The sequence below is a fragment of the Rattus rattus genome, chromosome 6 (assembly GCF_011064425.1).
Source record: "Rattus rattus isolate New Zealand chromosome 6, Rrattus_CSIRO_v1, whole genome shotgun sequence".
Lineage (NCBI taxonomy): Eukaryota > Metazoa > Chordata > Mammalia > Rodentia > Muridae > Rattus > Rattus rattus.
The window spans coordinates 83,364,998-83,391,671 of NC_046159.1; the positions used below are offsets into that span (position 1 = coordinate 83,364,998).

At 41.0% G+C, this 26,674-nt stretch overlaps 1 protein-coding gene across 4 annotated transcripts; it reads right to left on the reverse strand.

Annotated features, from left to right (window-relative positions):
• Positions 1-1,664: 1,664 nt before the first annotated feature.
• Positions 1,665-26,132, reverse strand: Ppm1k (protein phosphatase, Mg2+/Mn2+ dependent 1K). Of its 4 annotated transcripts, XM_032906414.1 has the most exons (9): positions 25,832-26,132; positions 24,942-25,033; positions 20,423-20,540; positions 16,744-17,261; positions 14,915-15,015; positions 8,286-8,451; positions 7,724-7,868; positions 6,746-6,880; positions 1,665-3,736 (listed from the first exon to the last, which is right to left on the reverse strand). In XM_032906414.1, the coding sequence occupies exons 4-9, from the start codon at positions 17,181-17,183 to the stop codon at positions 3,605-3,607; spliced, it is 1,119 nt and encodes a 372-aa protein (XP_032762305.1). In that variant the 5' UTR covers positions 17,184-17,261; positions 20,423-20,540; positions 24,942-25,033; positions 25,832-26,132; the 3' UTR covers positions 1,665-3,604. The 4 variants fall into 4 exon arrangements, with proteins under 4 accessions (XP_032762305.1, XP_032762307.1, XP_032762304.1 ...); XM_032906416.1 differs by lacking the exon at positions 24,942-25,033; XM_032906413.1 differs by lacking the exon at positions 20,423-20,540.
• Positions 26,133-26,674: the final 542 nt, after the last annotated feature.

Sequence of the window (26,674 nt, forward strand, 5' to 3'; positions counted from 1 at the left end):
TCTTCATCTTGTTAAACACAGCTTGCTATTCCTGCTTAAGGCATTCTCACAATGAAAACTAAGAAATTCAATGTCAGGGAACAACCCAGACCTTATGGCCCCGTGTTTTACAGGCACAGGTATATGGAGAACCCTCACAGTAGAGGAAAACACAAACGCGTGGCTACAGTTGTCTAACTCCAAAGTGAACTCCCCAAGTCCCACGCTGAAACAGTTTCATAACATGAAAAGCATGTTATGTTAGCATGAGATTAATTACATATCCATTCTTAGAAAATTAGCTAATAGTCAACTTTCAAATAATTTCTATATTTTAGATTCTATGCTACTACCTTTTCAAAATAAAAATTTTTAAATGTTATAATATGGGAAAGCTCATATCAAACAAACAGAAGCAAAACTGATCCCATCCAAGGGATTCTTTGACCCCAGAGAGGGAAAAGAAGCCTAGATTTGAAGCAGTGACAAGACACACAGAATCCTAACAAATGAACAGCTGACAGGAAGCAGGACATTTACTTTTGAACTGATAAAATACTTAAGAATTTATGATCTTAAACTGTCTTAATACTTTTTAATAATAGTCCACCAAATAACTGATGGCAACACAAATTTTCTACATACTGTATGTAAATGAAAGGCACACATAAATACAATATACTTTCTGTATTCTATCATTTATACCCACATGGCAACCCCTCCCCAGCTAAATTGAGACTAAATGAGAAGTTTGTAAGAACGGTCCCTTATTTTCCACTCTTGTACCATTTCCAATAACAGAGGCACGCATGTATACTTATCAGTAAGGATTATAATATACTCTTTAAATTGTATTTTAATACTAAGACTTAGAAAATAAAGACATGTGTATTTTTTAAAATTAACATATAGTTTTATTCAGGTTTGATCTTAATAAATGTGTGTTAAGAAAGCAAGCCTACAGGAAAGGATGCAGCCCAGCCCCTATGGAGACCAGTACTTTTTATGCTTAATCAAGGAGGACTAAATTTGGGTTTTACATTTCTTTCGGGTAAAATCAGGCATGAAAGCACATGCCTATAATCTCAGCACTCAGGAGGCTAAGTTAAGTCTGTCCAAAACACACACACACACACACACACACACACACACACACACACACACACACACACACACCTACCTACCTAACATCACCACCATCAAAAACCTTTTCCAGATGAAACAGGCTCAAACACGCCCAAGGCTTTCACCTACAGATTCCTCCTTGTCAGGTCTAGAACACGCCTTCATCTAGGAACGACCCTCAAACCTCTGAACATCACAAGTTCACTCTCGATCCTAGTTTCAAAGGGGGAACCGCAATGTGAAGAACACAAAACAGAAACAAAGCACACACCACATTGCCACTTTTATGCTGGAGAATTTTGCTGTGCACATAGTTTACACATCCTCCATACTCTCAAAAGTTGTTTTCATAGTTTTGTTCCAACACCTGACCCAACAAGAAAGCCCCTAAGCTCTGTTAGTCTTCCCGTGCTTCTTTGGACAGCACATACATCCTCTTCCCCATGTTTTGTCCCTTGACATGGGGTCTTGCTATTCAGGATTACTGTGCCTCCCCAGATGTTGGAGAACTGCACGTGTAAGGTAACATGCCTGAAAAATGTTGTTCCTTTCAACTAACATCCATGAAAAGACATTAGATTCTTTATTGAGAACTTATTCTTTATTTCTACTAAATACTTGAAACAAAAGTTAAAGAAAGAAAACATGTCAGATTTGACAGGTATATATATATTTCATTGTTTTTGTTTCTGCCACCAAAGTCCAAGTTGCTTTTAACATTTCCTGTTCTTTTCAGATCCCATAATTTCATATTCAAATTACCACACAACATGTCTGCTCCTGTTCTTTGGTTATCACACATAATAAAATGTCTCTTACAGCCATTTGTTGTTGATATTCTGTTTTGGGAGACAAGCTGTGACTCAGGCTACCCTGGAACTTGCTCAGGCTAATCTCAAAGTTAGCATCCTGATTCCCTTGTCTCCTCCTTAAGGCCTGAGATTATAGGTATAGGCCATCATATCTGGCCCTCATATTTGTTTTTAATATATAGTGGTTATCTACCAATAACCACTGATTCTTTACTACAGAGAATCTGACACTCAATGTGTTGAGTGTCCTTAGAGATAAATAAATCAATAATTTACATCTAGCTGATAAATGCTCCACAAGATTGTTCCCTTTAATTTTATATTACTTCAAAATATACATATATACACTCACTGCACATACATCAAATTCACATTACCCTGTGAAAATATAGATCAATTCCAAACACACATTCAGGGATTCACAGTTTGACAGAAGTTTTACATGTAGGTAAAAAGGGGTGTGGTTTTACACCCCTAATTTACATAGCAAGCTGATGTGTTTGAACATCCTTTTTAAAAGATTTATTCTTTCGCATAAATCTTAGAAACAAGGAAAATGGGGACATAAACCCCAAGCTATGTCTATAACAGTATTAGTTGTTATAATATTATCTTTACTAATAAAGGACTCAAATTGTTTACTGTGTGCACAGAAAGTGATATAAACATACTATTCACAAAACACACAGCAGCAAACTTACACAAGACTGATGTTGTCGGTGTTTCACTTTACATATTTTGACCAAAGAGTCTGTACAGTCTTGGAGATTAAGGTACAGTTACAACTATATAGCATATTTAACTACATAAAAATAGAAATAGATGGGGAAGGGCACAAGAAAGCTATCTATAAATATGTATACACTTTAGCCATATCTTTTGCAAGGTTAAATTTCCTAATAAGTGATCCAGAGTACACCGTAACAGAGTAACAGAGAACCTAGGTTTTATTTTCACTCCTTGGTACATTAATTAAAAACAACCCTTGTATTCCTTTCTTGGAATTCCCCATCTCCTGGGTATATGTTTCTCACACTTCTTGAATAAATCTATGCTTGTTCTGCTCTAAAAAATAAAAAAATTAAAAATTAAAAGGTAAAAGCTGAAGTGGGAAGACCGTTTGAACCAGGAGTTCAAGGTCAGTCAGTGAGGACCTGCTTTCTACGGAGAATGGAAAAAGAAACACTTGCAAAAACAGATTGGCTAGCAATCAAAATTTAGAAAACAAACTGTCCAACTAAATAATGAACAAATTTACTAAAAAGAAACTAAATCTGCCTCTTAGTCTTAAAAACTTAGAAAGCCAAATAGATTTATCACTCATCAAATGGACCAAAACCGCTTCTTCTCCCACTCAGCTCAGAGACGCGCATCGGCTTCACAGCTGTGTTACCGTGCTTACACTGAGCATGTGCAGTTGACCATAATGATGACCGTGCTTACACTGAGCATGTGCAGTTGACCATAATGATGACCGTGCTTACACTGAGCATGTGCAGTTGACCATAATGATGAGGCAGATTTATGAAAATACTACTGGGTGTGCGGCTGGTAAGCTTATATATACTCTGTTGGGATCTATCAAGTCACAATGACACACGGGTACAGGTGGCCTTCTGTGTGTTACCAGTTTCTCGATAAGCCCACTGACACACTGCTGCACAGGAACACCGACTCTGAGCTGACGATCAGGCCCATCGCCCGCTGGAGGCAAAGCTTCTGCTGAATGAGAAGGTTATCTCGGAGTTCTTGTATTTTCCCCAGGCACCAAAGGGCACCACTACGGCAGTGCTGTTGTCTTCAGTACCGTACTGAATTGCCTGTAGGCGTGGAGAAGAAGAGACAAGCGCTGGAGTCAAGGGACCTTGTGCCAACACACAGCATCCTTTCTCTAGAGGGCCAACTGGCCCTACACACACTTTACAATACAAACGCAATTACCTGACAAGGTTTGGGATGATTTCACCCTGTATCCATGTGCCATATGGTTATTAAGTGCCTATGAATTTACAAATGGCCCAGCTATATCCTGTCCTCCACTGTAGCAATAGAAATTACCGTGCTTCTAAAGAGGACACACCCAAAGCCCTTAGCATGGTACCAATCATGGTCAAGCCTTAATAAGTGCTAATTTTTACCAACGAAATTGCTTGTTGGATGGAGTGAAGCCCAAGAAATGAAGGAGATTGGGTGAGGGGTAAAAAGGAAGAAAATACGACAACATCTTTGTATGAAAACACAGCTAGAAACCTACCACTCTATATGCTACCTTAAAATTTAAAAATCTCAGAAGTGGATATGTACAAGGTTATAACAAAATGTTTTTAATATTCCTTCTTTGATGGATAAGCGGACATAAACTTAATTGCCCGCAGCAGGATTATAAATCCCTTTTAGGGAGCAGTTCAAATAGATGAGTGCTGGTCAGTACTGTTTGGAAGTGCTTAGGGTTACAGTTAGCATCAAACAGATCAAAGAATTTTACAGCCTGGGGCCAACACTGCAAAGGAAAGCATTGGGAAAGATGTCTGGTAGGAAAAGCTTCAAGGCTTACAAACCAACTGTAAGGAAAAACACGTGTTTAAAATGTGTCAAGTATCATTATACTTAATGTACAGTTGTTAAAATGGTGACAAAATAATGGGCAGAGAGGAGAAAAGAAATAGAAAGTATGAAAAACCCCGTGCTAAAAGCCAACTCCACTAACAATAAAAATGCAAAGCTAAGCAGTGAAACTCTCCATTTCTCTCAGGGCTTTGAGCCTCCCTTACTAGTAGAGTGTTCACTTAGCATTCAAGAGGCCCTAAGTTCAGCTCCCGGTTACTGCAAAATAAGTGTAATGTACCACTTCTCAAATCAGCCAGAAACTTCTCCAAATTTGGAGAAACAGAACTACACACATACGAACATCACACCCACCCACAGTCCAAACTGTAGGTGAACAAGTATTCTTGTGCTCAAGGAATCCTCCTGTCTCAGGCTCCAGAGTAGCTGGGACTACAGCCATGTGCTACTCATGCCAAGGCTGTTTTTCCGAATTTAAACTAAGGATGGTGAGATAGACAGCTCAGTGGTAAAGGCACCGTCCCTCAGCTGTCCATCAGGTTGTCCATCAAGCTGGAATACCAGAGTTCAATGACTTGGACTCACAAGGTGCGAGGAGAGCACCAACTCCTAGATGTTGCCCTCTGACAGCCATGACACTCACCACAATATCAGTGTGCACAAAGACACACGCACACACCCACAAACTCAATAATGAAGAATTTAACCTAACAAGGTAACAAGACAATATCTGAAAAAGGAGACATACACAAATAGATACAAAGGCTTATTTTTCCCTTCTATTTAAAAAATATCTCTTATCCCTTCTATGAGAGAATAAGCACACATTTCTTTATTGGGAGAACTATTTACGGGACAGAAGTAAGAACATTATTATGTTCTTTTTTATTATTATCATAAATATTTTATTATAAATATTATTACCTGTATAAACTAAAGTACATCTATTTACAAGATGGGTAGCTGAGTTTAAAAAATGTATTTATCCATGGACTTTGGCCTATTTCTTCAATTTCATAAGCAGCTTGTTACTTACTGCTTAAGGTAGACAGCCCAGATGGCAAGTAAATAATGTATGCATTATAATAGTGCTTGTCCATTAACGCTAAACTAAACATGTAACATTTATTTTTTTTTTAAAGATTTATTTATTCACTTATATATAAGTACACTGTAGCTGTCTTCAGATACACCAGAAGAGGGCATCAGATCTCTTTACAGATGGTTGTGAGCCACCATGTGGTTGCTGGGAATTGAACTCAGGACCTCTGGAAGAGCAGTCGGGTGCTCTTAACCGCTGAGCCATCTCTCCAGCCCAACATGTAACATTTTAAAAGTAAGGTCCACCAGTCATCGTGCATAACCTATAATCCCAGACACTGAAAGGTGGAAGTAAAAGGATCAGGAATTCATGGCTAGTCTTAGCTATGGTGCAAATATAAGGCCAGCCTGGGCTACATCAGAATGTCTTCAAAACAGAAAAAAGAAACTACACACACACACACACACACACACACACACACGTGCGTGCAAATAAAAGTTAAAGAAAGGTCTTATGTCTTAATCACAAATATCAGTCCTTAAAAGTCTGGGCCATTCAAACTGTAAATAGTGGAAATGTAACATAGGTGTTGAGTTAAAACATAGTCAGTGACTTAAAACCACAGTCTATCAGGACAGACTAGAAGTGCCTGTTACATGTTCTTTTCTGGTTATTACCCATTTTCAAGTTTTAGCCCTGACTAATAAGAAATTCCATTTGTTTACTTCCTGTATTTTTATTGGTCCCTTTTATCACCCACATTAGTAGGCAAAAGTTGACTATGCTTTCATTGCTCACACTGGTTATTTACTTGGAACAGTGTAGTTCCAGGTCAAATATTTGGATTCAGGATCCTTGGCTTGAGTAGGTTTGAGGCTTAGTTTTGTCATGTGGCCTGGTCTCTCTGTTTTCCCTTTTAATGAAAAGCTCGACCTCAGAAGATCACAGTGATGGTGCTTTTATGTTAGCATATATGAATAAAATATTATTTACTACTGTTATAATTACTACTGTTACGCTCTTTCAAGATGTGTTCAAAGTCAGAAGGTACGCTCCACATTTCCTTGATGTATGAACTGTAAAAATCTGCTCATGAGAACCATTACACAATCAAGAGTCAAATTCACTGTAACACTCCAGCTGGAACCCCATTTGCTGGCGTGGTGCTGTCCCTAATTCTCTTCTCTCTGGGAATTTCCCACTAGAAGCTCTGCTACGTCACCTGCTCAGTCACTGCATGAGCTGCTTCTTTAGGATCGTGGCACTGGTTGACAAAGTCGCAGATCTCTTGACTATTCACCATGAAGTTAATCCCGTCGGTGGTGAGGACCAGGAAACTGTCGTCAGCGTGGTAGAGCTGCAACCAGAAGCAAACAAACGTGACTACAAAGAAGACGGTGCCTCTGAATGACTCAGTAGTTTGGAAATCGTATCTACTCTTCAGAATGCTCATCTGTGCCGTGGTTCATTGGCAAACTGAAAACGTAGCTAGGAATCAACACCGCTCAAGATAAACCAAACATTTACCTAGTGATACGAAGAAAAAGGTCAGACATACAGTCGAATGCTGGATCTAACGCTTCCTCTTATTTATTTGACGTGGGCTGGGGGTGGGGGAGGTACCTGATATGCTTTAGGCCTTAGCATTGTTTCATTTCCTTGTAAAATGAGGATAGCTTGGTATCTCTTTTTGAACAGAGGCTGCCACATAGTAGATATGATATAAGTACTGGTTGCATAAACTAAATGTGAGATATCTTTAAGACTGGAAATCCTTCCTTAAACTATGAACATTCATGCCCTGCCATTCGTAAAGTCCACATTATACTGGGCTGACCCAAGAGCTCTAGAGCAGGAAGCAGCAGGACATGTATCATGTTAGGGCCAGTTTAAAGTAACAGAGGCACTGTGCTGTACAAGTAGAAGGGCTGGTTGTTGAGTTCAGTTGAGGAGACAAGCTGAAGATGACTTCCAGGCAGAGATAATGGATGGCAGGCTTTGGGAAAGGAAGGGCAACAGAGGCTGTCTACCCGGGGAAAACAGAAGCCAAAGATTTCACCCTCATCAGGCCAGAAATAAGCATCTTATTTTAAGTTTACACAAATTAATACCCCTTTAAAAACATCTTCCCTTCGGGTAATCTTCAACAACAGCCATCAGGGTGAGACAAGTCCTCAGAAATTCTCTTATCCCTTCTTACCTTAATCCTGGTTGTCTCAGGTTCTGCTATTACACCACTGGCTTTAAGATCCAAATCTCCAATACTCCTTGTCATCGCAAGTCTGCCATTTACATGGGGCTGTCCCAGGCTATTCCAAGCTACAAACCCACCGCATTTCTTGATCCTAGTTAAGAAAAAGTAAAATTAATAGTGATAACAATAACGATAGAAAGTGTCACTGGTTTAAACACCAATTTTACACATTGAAATTTTGAGCCTAGTATGTCAAAACATACTCATAATCCAGCCACTTGGCAAGGTTGAGAAGGAAATGAAAAATTTAAGCCATGTATGGTGTACACACCTTGATAATCCCAGCACGTGAGAGGTCAAGGAAGCAGGGTACAGATGTAAAGCCAGACTGGGTTGCACAAGTCTCAACAAACCCAAACCAACCCAAACAAGAAAATCTGCACTGCGATAGTGGCTGTGCGCCTGCTTACAAGAGGCCCTGGTGTTTTACATCAGCCCGGAGGAAAACAGAACACTGTTTCTATGGCAACTATAGCTATCAACCCATAATAAGGGGGGGTGACAGTACCTTTCTTTCTCATCTTTTCTCTCTGGGGTATGGTCAGTGGTCAGCTTCATGGGTTTGCCTTTTCTACACAAAAGAGCCCGGCTGTCTCCAACACTGGCTACCACCAGTTCAACACCATCTCTCAACAGGGCTACTGTTGCAGTAGTCCCAGAGGTCAGGAGGCTTGCTACAAATATTATAAAATAGAGTATCAGTTAGCGATAGAAATGTTCAGATACGGAGTTTTAATCACAAAATAAAACAGAAGCATGATAACTTAAGGCTGGGAAGAACTGCTCTAATTTAACAAGAGCTATGTAAATGAAATACAAACTATGTAAGTAAGATCATGCAGATTATTTAACTCAGTAACAAGGCGCCATGCAAACGAAAACCGTTGGTAAACTAATTTGCTTAGCAAAGCATCAGTGTCTCCAAATGGTCTGTGCGGGAAAAGCAGAGCTGATGAAAACTAGTAATTACGATGCCGTAGTGTGCCTGACGGGCGTCAAAATAAAACATGAAAATGTGACTAATCTGACTGCTATGACAGGATGACAGATCGGCTGGGTCCATTAAGTGAGTTGACTTTTTTATAATCATGAGATTTGGGTTTTTCTATTCCTTCCTCCCAACCAGTGAAAGTACTAGTTAATAGGTGAAGAGAGAAATACAAAGTACAGCCCATGTGTTCTTTAAGTTCTACTGTGTACATTCTTCCCTCTAGAACTGTGTCAATTTACACACACGCACACATACACACACACATATGTGCGTGTGTGCACCCACCAATTAAAGACCTATACCCTTTTTCTCTTTGTTTGCTCTGCGCTTGAAAAGTTATAGCCACCCTTAGATGACTAGATCTGAGTAGTAGACAATGAAATTCATTCCAGTTCCTTATAAACCTGGTACAGTAAACACTATTAGCTCTAAAAGTATCCAATCACAAAATCTGCAGCCAAAACAAACAAGCAGGACCAGCTGCCACTTAGGCAGCCTTGCCCGGACAAGCACATGTCAGCCATGTGCATTTTCTCCGCCATCAAGTGAAGCCTCAGGTTACTGGGCTTGAGGTCACTACTCTTCCTTCTAACCAAGCAAGCCACATCTGTGTGTCTTCCTCTCATTTAGTCTAACGTCATCTGTTCTATATTGTTCACTGCTTACTAAAAATATTTAAGGTGCATTGAGCCTTGTGAAAAGTGAGAATACTGTGAAACTATGAACCAAAGAACAATATAGCAAAGTGGAAGAAATTGAGAAATAACTCACTTAAAGCAGGAATTATCTCTAATAAACATTGTTAATTCTTTAACAAACACTGTCAATTTTTATATTTGATTAATTTTTAAAGTTTGTATTAAAAATTCCATGTCCAATCACTTGAGTGTATCTCTGTAATATTTGTAGAAAGTCTCCTGATCATGCAAAGATGACTTTTACTCTACCTGGTGAAAACTTTAATTGATTTAATTGACAGTCAAATCTTTCCAAGGTTTGCTTTTTAAAGACAACTTTTAAAAATCTGCCAATAATGCATTTTAGAAAGAGATGAATACATTTTCTGGTAATTATATTAAAATGCCTGCTTTAATCAGAAAAGGGAAAAGCATGGATCAAGTGTACTCCATCTTCTGCAGTCATGCTGAGTTTGCTCTACTGAAACACAGCATGTACAGTTGGACTATCTTCCCATTTATCTCTTGATTTTGGAACAGTTAGGTCAAAGCATTGTTATCATGGCAACATGAAGATATGTCAGTGCATGACATAAATGTTTCAACAAAAACATTAGTGATGCTTATTATTACAAGTGTTTTAGCTTTCAATTTGAAATTAGTCAAAAGACCATACCACAATGGAATCTTAACAGGTCAATCAACTATTTTATTTTCAAATTATTTTAAAAGGCAGGAAAGAGAACATAGGAATTTATTAGATGCTACCAGTCCAGGGGATCCTCTACTCTTGGTGTTAGCTGTCAGCAATGGGCTTTTAAACCGTTTAACATTTTATAAATGCAATTTCAGTTTGGGTTGTAGTTCCCAACTCTCTCCCCTCTGAATTTAAAGAGTTTGGGGTTTTCTCAACTCACCTTCACAGTTTCAAAATCTGAGGATATATGGGGAAAGTGTTAAGAGGAAGCATTGCTTCTGGCTATATTTTCATTAACTTAGAGGTAAAAATTCTCACTTTCTGCCCTCCTAGCAACAAAACTATAAAACTATGACTTCTTTCACTGAGCCTTGACACTCACTGGAGAATTTCTTCTGCAAGTCATCTCAACTAACGGGACAAGGAGGACGCGGGACCCTTCCAGTAGTTCAGACTAGGAACTGTGGACTCCTTCAGCTGAGACAAAATTAAGCAGATCTCTCTTTCCACTGAAGCCCGGCATAGAGCGTCCACAGGCTCCAGGTCTAGTTCTCTGCCACAAATAACACGCACAGAGGCAAATGGGAAATTACGCTCAGACATAACAAACCTGCAACACAAGGGAGAGCAGAGAAAGAGCTGCAAAATAAGGAAAGGGTTTCTATTGGTGAAGATTACACGAGCAAGTCACATAATATTCCAGGAGCTGCCAAGTCAATGAGTTCAAAACTCAGTAGCTTAGAGTTAATGATTATTGATCATTCCAAGAGAGAGAAAAACATATGAACATATGCATCTGTAAGAAACGAGACCAGTGGTGACACTGACATGCATCTGCGTGTGTACAGACGCATGCATGTGTGCATGTGCACGTGCGCATGCGCGCGCACACACACAAACACACACACACAATAGCTGGTCTCAAACACAGGAAAATCAGTATTTTAATTGAGGCAGAAAAAAATACATTATAGATTTAGTTTGTAACAATATTAGAACCATCCCCCTAAACAAAATCATTTATATTTGTTAAGTAGTACATAGAGAGTGTATGTGAACTATAGTATATATTAGCTGACTAGGGTTTCAATAGACACAGAGAAGGACAGAGAAGGAAAGAAGCTCCTATGCCAGAAACAGGACATAAGGCATTTGTTCACAGCATATTTGCTCACAGTATGACAGCAATTTAGCACGGAGAACTTTATCCGGTTGGACAACTTAAATTTGCTGTTCACAGGTAGGCAGTGTGGATCTTGACTGATAATGCATATTTATATATTTATATAATCCTAAGTATTTCTGCTGTTCTTTCTTTTTCCTCAGTGTTGTAGGTCAATAGAACAGAAGAAAAATAATCACAATTTGAACAGCAACAGAAAGAAAAAAATCTAACATCACCCCCCAGTGATTATTAAGCTGTGTAAATAATAATCCATATCAGCCAATATTAATATTGCTGAACTATTTATTAGAAATGGGTGTTCTTAACATGTATGATTCATGAACACTAAAATGAAATAAACAACCTGAAGCTGTTCACAACACAGTAAGAACAACTCCTCAACGCTGTTCACATCTGTGACCTCCAGCATAAGAGGAGCATTCAAAAATACTGTGCCCAGCGATAGGTATCATTCAGTGGCAAAGCACTTGCCTAGCAAGCCCATAGTCCTGGGTTCAGTCCCAGCACAGAAAGCAAATTTGCCTTTATAGCTCTTGTTATCTTGGGAGTTTAGTTACCTACAAAAAAGAACACAGAATTTGAGGCTCCCACACAGCGTGCCCATCAATAGCGCCCACTCTGCGTCTGAGCAGGTCTCCTCCTCCTGATGTCATCCTGAGGAGCGGGGCTGCTTTCCAAGCACATGCACAGCACTCGTCAAGTACCTATAGGGTAGATTGCATTATGATCTGGGGTTCCCACCATCCACTTTGTTAAGTGTCTATTTGTAAGAAATAAAGTGATGGTATATCAACTAATTGCTTGGCTTTGTCAGACATGAAAGATGCGTGACATAAATCGAATTTAAACATCTTGAAGGTGATGCCAAAAAAGGTTGGAGACTTAGCTCAGTGGTAGAACACTCGTCTGGACTGTATGCATGAGGTCTGTTAAAAAAGGAATCCGCACCCCTTTACAGGAAGGGCTCAACAGAAGTGAAAGTAAGGCAGATGTAAAGAAATGAGAAAAGACAGGAAGTAGAGAGGGTAACTGTGGTCCTATAGAATGTGATAGCTACCCATGGCTCTGAAACACTGCTCCCCCGACACACACACACACACACACACACACACACACACACACACACACACACCCCAAAAGAGTACTATCTATTTTTAAAATATTGACAGTGCTCCAGTATTTCAGTTAAAATTTTACATTTCTTAAATTTGGATAACTTTGAAACCGTAAGAGACAGAACGAATTCTTTCACTCCAATCCTGAAAGGCTAGCATTTAAGTTTCCTATCTTCAGTAACTTTAATATGCTTGATAAATAGTTTCCTAATGCCATCTGGAAGATCTGCACAGATAAATCTTTAAAATAGTCCCCAAAACTCTGATTTTTAAAAAGCAGAAATATGCACACACACAGTGCACAGCAGAACTTAAAACACTTTTTTAAACATAGCATACCATACAATGCCCTATCTTGTTTTCTCTCATACTTTGCGGCAAATGACCATTAAGAAGCAGAGTAAGTCTTAAGACATCTTCATTTAGTTCTGAGATTATCCCAAAGTGCGACAGGGAAACTAAATTAAGCAGTCTAACCTAATTTTACTATTAGAAATAAATGATACTTTAGTTCTTTATTTAGCTGTTTGATCATGTGAGTCAACTAGAGAGTCTCATTAAGATACACATGTTAAATGTTATAAATTCAAAGCCTCCTGAACTATGAATGAAGATAAGTGTTTTAAAAATTGACACCAAGGCTAGTATTGATGGTTTTAATCACCAACATTGATTAGATCAATTTTTACAAAGCTTGTTTGCCCATATGTAGGGTTAATAAATCTTAGTGTTGGTCACGTGCCAATGTTCTTGAATACTGTATTCTATAATCCATAGGCAGTAAACACCGCTGTCTGTACAATAGCTGGGGCATAATACTGACAGTACAGCCCACAGTGCAGTGATGATACAGTCAGATTCACAGCCAACCTAGCAGTGGATAAGAACACAGCATAACCACTGTTGTTAGGAAAATGCTAGTTGTAACAGTGTGCACTTTTCTCTGTGAGTTTGAAGCCAGCTGGGATTACACAGCCAGTTTTAAGCCAGCCTGGGCTGCTTACTGAACCTTGCCCCAACCTACCCCCCTAAAGTAAAACTGAGAAAGTGTTTCACTTCTTCTTCATGTGTTAGAGCAAAAGTTAAATTTTGAGCATAAACCTCACCCTCTGTTAACTCCTCTTTAAAGAGGCAGAGAAGAACTTTAAGGCGAGTGGTGTCAGAGGAAGAAGAAGACAAAATAGTTTCAAATAATCCACCAAGTGAAAACTTTATCTCTACAATACGGAGAAAGAGTGGATCGGTTATAAGGTGTTCCTGGGGAGTGTGATGGTAAGGTCTCAGTAAGCAGGAAGGGGCTGGAGGTGAAGCTCTTGGGTAGAGAGCTCTTGCTATTAAATATGCAAATGAACACGGCCCTAATCTGTGAGTGAAATGGAGAGAATTTCCATCCAACTGAATGGCGTTTCTGTGGCGCACTTTTCTTATTAAAGGTAAAGACAGAAGTAGCTACGATCAACATTCCCACGCAGCCCCATGCCTTAGGAGGCATACATTGGATGGTGGCTGCAGAAGCTTTCTAAGTTAACATTAATAGAAAGACATCTTTGGTGAGCTAACTGAAAAATCCTGGACATATTTTCCTGAAACTAGAAACATTAATTTTTAAACCTTATACACAGTACACGAACTTTTAAATCCACCTGCCATGTCCTTCCTTGTTTATACCCAACAAAAACAAAGATATCGCTAGTTACCACAGGAAAGTTGCAAGCCTGAAAAACAGAAGACAAATATTCTCTTCTGACTATACAAATGGATGCCAATTAGCCACTTTCTATCATACTTAGGACCGATTGCTAACATCTCTCTCCCGCAAATTATTTACATTGTGTGTGCATGAATATGTCTGCATTAAGTATATGTATGAACGAGCACAGCACATGTGTGAAGGTTAGAAGCCAATATATGGAAATTGTTTCTCTCCTTTCACCTTGTGAGCCCTGGGAATAGAATTCAGGTGATGAGGCTTGGTGGCAGATGTCTTTACCCACTGAACCATCTCTCTGATCCCCTATTTCTTACAGTAATGCTGAGTGATTATCAACCTATCGGATGTAATTGTCCTGTAGTAGTTTCATTCGTGGTGAGGTGGTGGTGGATGGGATTCTCTTAGTATGGACATCTTGTCCATAAAATTCCAAATCAAATAGATTGAAACATTTAAAAATCTTTTTAAAATTAAAATTCAGTAACAGAACCATTTTGGAGCTTTACCTTCTACAAGGGTTTTAACATAAAAGTGAAACATATTATTGTTAATTATTATAATTATTATTATTTAGTTCAGATTCTAAACAGCATTTAAAAATGATTCTTTGTAAAAAACAAAAAAAAGAAAGAAAAGAAAAAGAAAAAAATGATTCTTTGTATAAAACTATTTCTACAAAAACTCCTGCCACTAAAGGCCTACATTTTTTGTCTTGACGTGCCAACCCTCAAAGCTCTGAGGAATGCCATGGCTCACTTACCATCAGCAGACAGGTGGGCATAACTTGAAAAGGCTTTATCTATTTCTAGAAAGGCCAAGGTCAGGACAGTTTCCAAGTCTTTCTCCCGAGGAAGCAAATCCCTTTGTGGAGAGGAATGAAAACCGATCATTTTGAAGTAGGTTTCTTTCCACAGTCAATCTTGCATCAGTCAAGTCATACAACAACCTCACAGCTTTCCTCTCAGGTGCTTTCACTGAAGAGCTAAGGATCCAGGAAGATTTACTGATCTTGAAAGGTACTAAGTATGATGAACTGAACTGTGATACTCTTGGACTGAGGATCAGGCCATTATACTCTGGTGCTGGGCTTCATGCATGCATACACACACACACACACACACACACACACACACACACAGCTCAAGGACATCCTTGTTTGTCACAATCAGGTTTAGCATAGTCTGGGATTATGTGACTCTATCTCAAAACAAATAAACAAGTCTTTCTGAAGACACAGTCAAGCGGTAGGGGCTTTGCCTCACATGCAAAATAAGTAGAGAAAACAACGAACTCCAAGTCCCTCCTTATTAATTTTGTATGTTTTCATGCTGTGATGTGTGTGGAGGCTAGCAGACAACTTCTGTCAGGTAGTTCTCTCCATCTATTCTTATGTGAGTCAAGCCAAGCTTGAATTCAGGCTTGGTGATAGGTATCTTATCCTCTGAGCCATCTCACAACCCCGAAGTCCCTGGTCTTAAAGAATTCTTGGGCTGGAGAGATAGCTCAGTGGTTAAGAGCACTGACTGCTCTTCTAGAGGTCCTGAGTTCAATTCACAGCAGCCACTTGGCTCACAACCATCTGTAATGTAATCTGATGCCTTCTTCTGGTGTATCTGAAGACAGCGACAGTGTACTCGCACAAAATAAATAACATGTTAAAAAAAAAAAAGTTCATGACTGTAACTGCCACATTGTCTCCTTTCTCTAATTCTAACAATATTGTGGTCCTCAAAAATATAGTTAAGTATGTTGGTTTGAGTGAGAATAGCTCTCCAGGTTCATACATTTGAATGCTTGGTCCCAACTTGGTGAAACTGTTTGGAAAGGATTAGATGTGGCCTTGATGTGGATGAGGTGTGTCACTAGGTAGGTTGTGAGGCTTCAAAAACCCACACCATTCTCCAACACCATGCTCGCCTGCCTGTCACCATATTCCCCACTATGGTCATGAACTTTCCTTTGAAACTGTAAGCAAGCCTCCAGTAAACTTTCTTTTATAAGTCACCTTGGTCACCAGGTCTCTTTATGAAAAAATAACTAAGACAATAAGTAAACCTACCTGTGCTGATTAAACTCTTCTTCAGGACCAGGGGGATATCTCTATGTGTAAAGTATTTGCTGTACAAACATGAAGACCTTCATTCAGATCCCTAGCTCCCATAAGAAGACAATGCATGTCTTTACATAGAACCCCAGGGGTGGGCTCATCGTCTAGCCAAAACACTGAGCTACAGGTTCTTTAAGAGACTCTATCTCAAAAGGGAAGGTGGAGAATGATACAAGAAGACACTGATGTTGCCCACTGGCCTACACACGCACACACAGACACATGCACACAAGTAAAATTTCCCACAAGTTATCTTTGTACTTTATAATTTACTTGAAATGGATATAAATCTAGGGCTGTAGATTCAGAAATGCATTTCTGGAGATAACCACCAGTTCTAGATGCTATGTTGACTACTACTCACTGACGAAGTGGCCTGTGGTCAGTCAAGTAATTTGGTCCATACTGAACGTTTCCAACAAAGGGAGAACATTTCAACAGAAAACCCAGAGGAACTTCAAAGCCAAGAGGATTATACCTACGTAACACATTTTTCCATGTGTGTGTGACAGAAGTCAGCAGCTGCAGGGCCTCCATGCCCATCATAGACTGCAAAGTATAGCACCTCTTCTGTCAACTGTGCGAACCCAAATCGATCTTCGTTTTCTTTTCGTTTGCCAATGAGGGAGGCACAGCCCACGTTCTCCAGGCTAATTTTGGGAATTGGCTTGCCATACTTGATGCTAGGTGGCAACAGAATTGGCTCATCAATGCGGTTATCCCAGATCCCAAAATTGTCCCAAGTGGCTGGCTGCCCACTTCCGTCCGGATCAAACCGAGAACACCTGGGCTCCGAAATGGAGCAGTAGCAGGCAGGAGTCATCTGTCTGTGGTCCTGCAGGAGGATGGAGCTTAACAACACTCTCTTCTTCACCTGGTTCCCACCACTTCTCACCAAAGTAATGAAGGCCGTTGATAACATAGTGCAACGCCAAAGGCCCCAGTCACAGGGAAAGACAAATAGGGCAATAATAGAATTCCTTGAAGAAAAAGGATATACCTAGAAGCGGGGGAAAGACAGTCACAGTCAGTAATTCAGAATACTGCCAATACATCACCAGCCACCAGAGACAAAAGCCATAAAAAGACGGACATTTTGTGTGTGTGTGTGTGTGTGTGTGTGTGTGTGTGTGTGTGTGCGTGTGTGTGTGTTAGGTACCCTACATCATCCTCGTCTTAAGAACATTGAATCAAAAATTTACCTACCCTCCTCAAAGTGTTTGAATTCGATAAATGTTCGATAATATGCACATACAAACACATGCTTCTCTCATTTAACCTATCACATTTGGACATGGTTAAAATGAACGTTTTGATTCAGCTAGTCTGAAGTAAGGTCACATTGTACACTCTTAATCAGCTGCGATCATAAGTGCTGGTGATGGGGCCACGCTTTGTAAGTTAATATCCTTTCTCCACACACTCAGTTGTTCTGAAGAAAAGATAATGTAAATGTTAACAATAACAACCTCTCCTAAGGATGGGAGTAAGAAAAAAGCTCACTAATAGAATATTTGTAACAATTCTGTACTCTAAGAGCAGCTAAGCTTTAGCAAACACACAATTTTAGATCAGAGTTTGCCTCAAATATTTTTATTTATTAAGAATTTCATACAGTGTACGTATGTCATATTCACCCTAACTCTTCCGACCAACCCCTCCAAGAGACACCCCTACTTCCTACCTCCTCCCTTTAAAAAGGGGGTAACTCATCAACTCCAGTTCGAGTTGCCCAAGTTCTCCTGTGTGAGGTCAGTTGACCTACCAGGAGTCACCCACTTAAACTGACTCTCCCTCTTCTAGAGACCATCTACTGTCCATAACTCTTCAGTTAGGGGTGGACTCTCATGCACCCCTTCCCACTCCATACTAGAATGCTGACTGGCTTTGGTGCCAGCATCCATAGCTGCCCTGCACTTCTCAGTTCAGCAGGCCTCCGTATACAGAAGTCCCTATTTCACTCTGGTCCCTCATCCCCCATCAGGCTCCTACAGTCTTTCCACTTCCTTCTCGGAGATGGCCCCTTATCCTTGGAGAGAGAGTATGATATAGATGTCAGATCTGACTTTTAAGATCTGTTAATTACTAAACTTTGCTTTTCATATTAGCATGGCCAACGTCAATTGGTTCCATGTAAACATCACCTAGCAAAATAAGCCAGTTCCTTCCAATGGTGCTTTGTGGTAGATGCTCATGAAGTGGTAAAGCAAGGATCTGGGCATTGTTAATGGCAAGCAGCCCAGATTTGTGAGCACGTGATCTATGCATTTAGGATAGCAGTGTAGCTCTCCTTTCCTCTAAAGCCAGCAGCTCACCAACATCCAAGACAATCATGACTCTACTTTCTCCTTTTCTTCTTCGAAAGAGGATCTCACTTTGTATCCCTGGCTGACCTGGAACTCACTACGTAGACTAGGCTGGCTTTGAACTCATAGAGATCCATCTTCCTCTGCCTCCTGAGTGCTGTAAAAGTAATGGTGCATGCTACACCATTACTCAAGACTGTAAGACTACACCAGTACTTAAGACTGTACTTCTTGAAACCATTATTGATTCTGCATTTCTATTTAAAAACAATCCTAAATCTTTCTTGGTACTAAGAGAAATAATCAGGGAGTTCTAACATCCCTGTAGCTAGGGCTGTATTTCTGACACTTTACCATCCACGCCAAGTGCTGAGCAGACTTTTCTCCACAGCACTTTGTTCTGTTCCTTTACAAATGAGAAATTAACTCATGAGGCTAAGATGTGAATGCAGAAAGAAGTATATAGGTAGATTATTCTCAACTCTGTAAGTCAGAATTGTATCTGTAGTGGCTTTGCCTGTAGACCCAGCTACTGAGGTCAATGAAGAAAGAAGAGTCATTTTCATCCAGTTCAGATTAGTCTAGAAAACACAGCAAAACATCATTTCAAACAATCAACATTATTTCATAATAAAATGAATTTTAAAAAAATCTATCTCTTCTGGGCCTGGAGATATGACTGTGTCAACCTCTCCAAATGCATACACACACACACACACACACACACACACACACACACACACACACACACGACCAATTGGAGTCCATGTATGTAGGAATGCATTACAAATTTCAAACAATAACTTTCAAGTGAAATTTTGGAAATTCAGCTTAGCCAAGGGTGGGAAGGGCTGTTATCTTCTTTAACAGGTAAAGCAGTCAAACAAAGAATACAGTACCAAATAATTCCCTTAGAAATTGTGATGAGAATGGGGGTGAGTAGGGAGAGGGATAACTAGCACTAAGGATGTTTGGGAAAGCCATATAAACTTTCTAAAACATATACATATACATGTAATATCCTCCGTGTGGCCCAGGGAGAGGAAGAGGAGAGAAGGGAGAGAGGAGGAGGGAAACCCTATGTAGGAGATAATGCTCCCTTTGGAAGACATAAGTAGCCACATAAAAAGCCGAGTGCTAGAATATCTTTCCCCTAGTTATCGGTCAGGGGTGTCCCAGAAACTCCTTAAACATTGCAGGCTAATGTCATTGTTCTCAGTTGTCCACCAGAATTATATGAAAGACCCCACTGCTGAAACCAGAGAGTGCTTTGTAAATTCCTATCTCTATACCACTGGAGGCGGGCATCTTTGTGTTTGGACTGTTACTCATGCAGAAATTCACAGCCCATCCAAGAGAATAAGTGTTTGTAGAGTACTCAAGACAAAAGTGGACCATTATGCTACATCTCTCCTCTGAAGGGTTAGGGATCAGCAAAGGTAGTGGTTTGCAACCTGTGGGTCATGACTGCTTTAGGGGTTCAGCAACCCTTTCATGGGGGGTTGCCAAAGACCATTGGAAAACACAGGTATTTACATTTATGATTCATAACAGCAAAATTACAGTTATGAAGTAGCAACAAAAAATAATCTTATGTTGGGGGTCACCGCAACATGAGGAACTGTATTAAAGTGTTGCTGCATTAGGAAAGTTGAGACCCACTGCTCTAACAAAATGGAGCAGAAAGATGCTAAGATCCATCAACTGAGGAGGGGTGGTGGGAAACAGTGTCTTCTGAACGTGACACCATTACTGCAGTGGGAAACTCAGAGCAGATGTGGCTGCCTTCACAAGACCAAATGAGTCAACACTCAAGGATGAAAGGGGTGGACTCATGGGCACTCTTCCAACTCACCCCTGAGGTGCTATGGACATTCTTTGGAGAGGGAAGTCAGTTTTTCTTTATGCATGTAGTCCCTGGTAGGCTGATAATGCTCTCAGGATGGTTCCACACCCATGAATAGATAGATAGCCTGTATAAATTGGAAAGAGTGGTCAAGGGGGGGTAAGTTGAGGGGAGGTGGGATTAAGGAGTATACTTTAGAGGAGTTAGGAGGAAACATTGGGGAGGGGGTGTGGTAAGTGCAACCAACATACATAGTATGAAATTCTTAAAAAAACAAAAATATTTTTGGCCAAATTTTGAGAGATACAGAAAATGGGTAGTACATACTACGGTGTATCTATAAGGGTGTTTTTAGAGTCCAAGGGATATGAGTTAGTGGTCAAGTAACTCATTCTAAATATGGGCGGCACCAAAGGACACCGAACAGAAAGGGGAGGCTCCCTTACGCAAGCTTAGTTGTCTCCGAGAGGGGTATGTTTGGTGCTGATTCGGTGAACAGCAGATTCCAGCTTCTTAAGCCTTTGAATGAAGATTCACACCAGTGATTCTCCAGGACACTCACAGACCTTCGGCTTCACACTGGGCTCTTTAAAAATTCATGTAATTCTTATGGGGGCCCATTGGTTCTCACCAGAACGAATTATTTGGAAGCCTGGGCCCACCTGGCCCCAGAATTTGCTCTCTGGCTCCCCGTCTAGGGGTATTCATGTTCCCCTCCTGTATGACTTCCTGATTTCAGTGCTGTTTGCCATAAAGTACTCATCAGAACACCTTCCAGCACCGCGTCCTTGAAGACCCAGAGGAACATGAGTGAAAGTCACTTAAACATTTTATTTTTCACACCTACTGATTTATCTATTTATATTATGGGGAGGGGGTGCCTTGGTGTACCTGTGGAAGTCACAAGACTACTTAAAGGAGCTTGCTCTCCTTCCGCCATCTTGGTTCCAGGGATAGAACTCAAGGTCAGAACACTAGAGCCTTGGCAGCAAGCACCTTAACCCACTAAGCCTACTGGTCCTAAACAAACTTTTTTTTATGACATTACTCCAAGGCACAGGCTTCAATAAAAGTGTGTGAGATATAGGTGACAGAATTGAGAAATATCAAACTAATATAACATAGCACATAATGGTTACTGACAGAGGTAAGGGATACAGCAGTTATAACAAGTCAAAAGAAAACAGATTACCAAGGCGCGCTCTCTGGCTTCAGTCTGAAAACATGTGTACCAAAGGTCCTGTTACTTAGCAGGCATGCACCCACTTCAGCGTTATAGGACAGCAGAAAATTATTCAAGTTTTACAACAGGTTTCCTAGGATACTCTTGTACTCATTGTATGTTTCTTCCTAATGCTCAAAAATAAATAACAATGAAATGGTAAACACAACTGCAGTCTGAGCAGAGAACAAATATCCACAAGACATATTATTGGATGGTAAGATAAGGTAAAAGTGGAAAGTGTCTTTGAGCCTATAAATTAAGATTTATCATCAACTTGACCTTCCTTTTATATTATTCACACTGTCACTTCAGAAAGTCAGCAGCAGGGCAGTTATAGAGAAGCACCTGCTGGAGGACATTTTGCTGGCAGAGGTTCAATGTAAGCAGCTATACAGCTGGCTGCTCAGTGCTACAGTAGAAGGTCAGATTTAAGTGGTTCTCTCTCCTTTGCCACACCACAACTACACCACACTGATCCCTTTGAGAGCCTCAAGAAAACTATTCAAAGGCAACTTGTGTTCCCAAGCTACGTGAAGACTTCCGATTAAACCTGCTCGCAACCCAGGGGTGTAGCTTAGTGGTAGAGCCAGGGTTTAGCATGCATAAAATCCTCAATTCAAAATCTAACCAGCCCTACAAAGTCCAAAACACACACACACACACACACACACACACAGAGAGAGAGAGAGAGAGAGAGAGAGAGAGAGAGAGAGAGAGAGAGATACAGACAGAGAGAGAGAGAGAGAGAGAGAGAGAGAGAGACACAGAGAGAGAGAGAGAGAGAGAGAGAGAGAGAGAGAGAGGGAGAGAGAGAGAGAGAGAGAGAGAGAGAGAGAGAGAGCATCCTCACCCTAAAACCAAACAAAGCTCTGTACAATGAGAAAGATTTTCCCTGCTTAAAGTTTGGGGGGAAAAGCTACCATCAGTCTGAGAGGTCTTGGAATACCAGCAGAAATGAGCATGAACTGAACAGCAGATGAGGGATGCAAAATGGAAGGGTGAAAGACCACACTTAGGACAACCTGACAGGAGCCTAAGCATTCTCTCTGCCAGCTCAGTGACCCTGAGGTCGGATAAGCTCATCGGTTTCTCCACTAAGAAGCAGCGCCTTAACAAGGTGTTTATAATCAGAAACGCCAGTGTGGATTAGAAGTCTAAGCTAACTGATGTGAGTAAACCATTTAAACAATTATATGTGAGCTTTCAAAGTGAAAGCATCCATCATTCCTGTTACTACACAAAGCATCCCAGACACCTTAAAGGAATACCAAGCATATACACAAAGGCATGTGATTCAGTCCACTAACAATAAGTAAACTTCAACTATGCCAAGGAAGAAAATAAAGACAAATGGTTTGCTTGGAATCCTAGATATACAACACAACCAATCCAAAATGTATCGGTAATTGTATATAAAAGGGGGAAAAGTACTCTTGCCTGAACTAAGTATTTCAAATTCTTTCTTATTTCTCAACCAAAATAAAAATTCGCCACAACTTAACCACATCAGTCTTTAAATTTATGTGCACGTCCAAAATTTAACATGCACTCCAGGGGCTGAAGAGATGGCTCAGAGGTTAAAAGCACTGACAGCTCTTCCAGTTAACCTGAGTTCAATTCCCAGCAACCACAAGGTGGCTCACAACCATCTGTGATGGGATCCGATTCCATCCTCTAGCGTGTCTGAAGAGAGCGACCTTGTACTCACCTAAAATAAATATTTTTTTTAAAAAATGCTTTTTAACTTACATTTTCTATTATAAATATATGAAAATATGCCTTCCCACCATTTCCACATGATTTATGTGACTATGCCTTTCCCCCCATCTTCCTCCTCAACCTGATACTTGAAAACTGACAGGAAAGAAATGAAGAACTAAATAAAACTGCAATGTTAGAACAACATCAATGCCATATAAGTAACTCCATCTAGCAGGAATCTCAGCTCAAAAAGTTAAAGAAGCTGTGAGATCGTCATAATCACAGATTGTCTTCAAGTGAGTACCGTGAAACACACATTTCCAGAGCAGCAATCTCAGGCCAAAGACATCCACAAAGGAGCTTTGTGGGGTGGTCCATCCCTAGATTCTCGACACTTGGAGGGGTGAGGCAGGAGGGTCAGGAATGAACGGCCCCTCTGGACTACTTAAGACCCAGTTAACAAGAAAAACCATCAGTAAACAGAGCACCTGCCTCGTAAAGTTTGCAGATCATCATTTCATTTCATAGCACAGGGACCCCCACACACAAACAGATAAGACTATCGCACCAACTTTACTTTTCATACTTCCCGGTCTTTATACTTGCTCAGTAGTTTAACTCCAGAGCTGTTCAATTTCATTTTTGGAAAAAGGAGGCATTATCTCCATAGCAGGTTTTGACACCGGGAATTTGAATGCCAAAAACAACTCAAAGAGGAAGTTCATTCTTACCACTTTACGCAAGCAACCAGCAGGATTAACTAACTGGGGGTTCTGACAATCAGCAGAGGGCTTAGATTTTTCCGCCCTCTAGGAAGCTGGTGAGGTAACTATAAAGTGGCACTTTGTTATCTTCCCATAATGGAAACACATGATAATTTTTGATATGTAGTTATGTATGTATGTATGTATGTATGTATGTATGTATGTATGTATGTATGTATGTATGGGGCAGTGCAGGCCAGCACAGACAGTCACAGGTTAGAGGACATCTTGTAGGCATACCTTCTCGTGCCATCAAGTAGGTCTTAGTGCTAGAAATCAGCAGGCGGTCACTTTTACTAGTCAAGCCACATCACCGGCCTGATTTTTTTCAATATTCTCAAACTCCAAATTTCTTTACCACCATCCATCATCGCCATCAAAAACCCAGTGCACCCCAATAAATAACTAAAGCCATCTGAAAGCTTCAGAAATGAACTTTAGAAAATCGGCAATCTTAATGTCTTTATCTCCTCTTAGAAGAAAGAAAATGTATTAGTTTACTGGAGAAAAGAAAACAACAAAACGGTCAACGACTCCCTTAGGTCGTATGTGAAAGTCTGTTTTGATAGGCGAACTGAGAATACAGTATGGAAAAGTATTACTCAACTCTGTGAAGGGGTGTGTGTGATGTAGTCAAGGAAAAAGAGATTCGAATTTCTAGAAAAACAATTATAAACAAGAACCCATTATCCAAAGCTTCCTATTTAATGACACTTGTCATACAGTGGTGAGCTGGTTTCCAATTTCCACAAGCTCCAACACACACTAGCAAGGCAACACCCTCCCTTCCGCGAAGCTCTGGAGATCTGGATCTCAGGCCGCCCCCAGGTTTTCTCACCGGGGTACGGGTCCAGCAGAGGCCACATCTGCTCAACCGGGTTGGTGCGCACCTGGGGGTAAGGGGCTTCGCAGTTTCTATTCCTGCAGCTCCTACAACGAAAACACCAGTGGAGCTTTTGAAACTCGAAATTTTCTAGCTATTTCTACCCAGAGTCTCAATCTTTGTCTCCTCCGGGTAAATTTTCTCATACGCAGAAAGCGGCTGCGAAAACCCGCACCTCGAGCCACATGTCCCTAAGATAGTGCTCTCCTACCAAGGCAAAACACAAGCTCTCAGATCCAAACAAACCGCCAGGGCTCCACAACCCTTTTCTAACCAGTCTCTTCACAAGTCCCGAATGGACAGGGTTCTGGGCTGGTTTACTGGCCTTGACCAAAGCTGGACGTGGCAGAACACTCTCCAGCCCGGGCAGCCCAGCAGATCTCCCGGCATCCGGAGTCTTCTGGCCGAGAAATAGGTCCGGAGGAAGCCACGCCTGTTCTAGCCCGCTGGAGCGCACCAAGGGGTCTCGCTGCGAGGAATCAGAGCGGCTCCTGTTATCTTAGCTCGCTTTCTGATTTTCCATGGGACCCCGCCCATCCCACTATCCCTGCTTCCCTGGCGCTCACTTCCAGCCCGAGGTCAAGTTCAAGGCCGATCGGGGCTGTGTCGGGGGAGCCGGATGCTCGGGCACAGCCGCCGAGGGCCTAGGCGAGAGCAGCTGCTCTCCACCTCCAGAAACGGGGAGCACATCGAGCCCGGAGAGATGCGTGTAGGACTCGGCCTCAGAGTAAGCTGCAGGAACTCACTTCATATTTCTCTTTCTCCTTCCCGAAGACCTCCGGGGACCGCCAATGTCTTGTCAATAACCTAGGAGAATAAACGAATCGAACTCTTCAGGCTCTTACCTTGTAATGGCTTGTGTCTGAAAATTTCTTAATTGGCTAATGGAAGGAAGGGAAGGCTTTCTTGGATGATAAATAAAGCTGATTTCTCTGTTGATTCTGATCTCCAGACCAAGCAATTTAGAGAAGCCACAGCCTCCTCCACTCCTGGAAATTCTTGAAAAAAAATTTCAACCGCAGCTGGCCAAATGGAGACCCGGAGGAGTATGTTTCTGATGATTGACAACAACGCTAGCCAGTTGGTGCTCAGCAGGGCAGGGCTCCTTGCCCGCCCTCAATCTGAGCCAATTACGGATCTAGATAGGAACGAGCCTCCTGCACGGGCGATTTGGCCTCTCAGATTGCCAATTAAGCCCTGTAGACAGACGTCAAATTGGGCCAGTAGCTGTTCGACATGGCGCCCCGCCCTCCCGATGAGCCTTGGCGGCCTCGAATCAGACGCCAGGGACCTTGTTTTTCGCTAGCCACAGGAGGGAGTATCGCTCCTGCCAGAGTTATCTTGGCTGTGACCCGAAAGAGAACAGGATAGCTAAGCTTTGCTTGTAGAGCACTTGTACGTCATTCAGTGTTCTTGCTTGTTCTTTAACAAATCCCAGAGCAATGTTCTTCGGACTGCCATAACAGGCATCTTGGGATGACTCGCAACTATCCTGCATACCATAAAAATTCCATCTTTCGAAGGAAGCATTGCCTAGGATCTGGGGGCGTCCCAAATGACTCAAATAATCTAACTGCTTTTAGAACCTTCGGTCTAATAAGGAAGAAGAGGAAGCAAGGCAACAGATAAACAGTAAAAGAAAAATCACATCAAGAGAGGGAATGACTGAGGCGTGGATGGAGAACACT

Coding starts and splice junctions, on each gene's coding strand:
- Ppm1k (XM_032906415.1), bottom strand. CDS start 17,183: ATGTTATCAACGGCCTTCATTACTTTGGTGAGAAGTGGTGGGAACCAG. Junction 8,452..14,914: donor TGCCCACCTGTCTGCTGATG/GTAAGTGAGCCA, acceptor TAATATTTGTAG/CAAGCCTCCTGACCTCTGGG. Junction 3,737..6,745: donor CTCATGCAGTGACTGAGCAG/GTGACGTAGCAG, acceptor CCACGCCTACAG/GCAATTCAGTACGGTACTGA.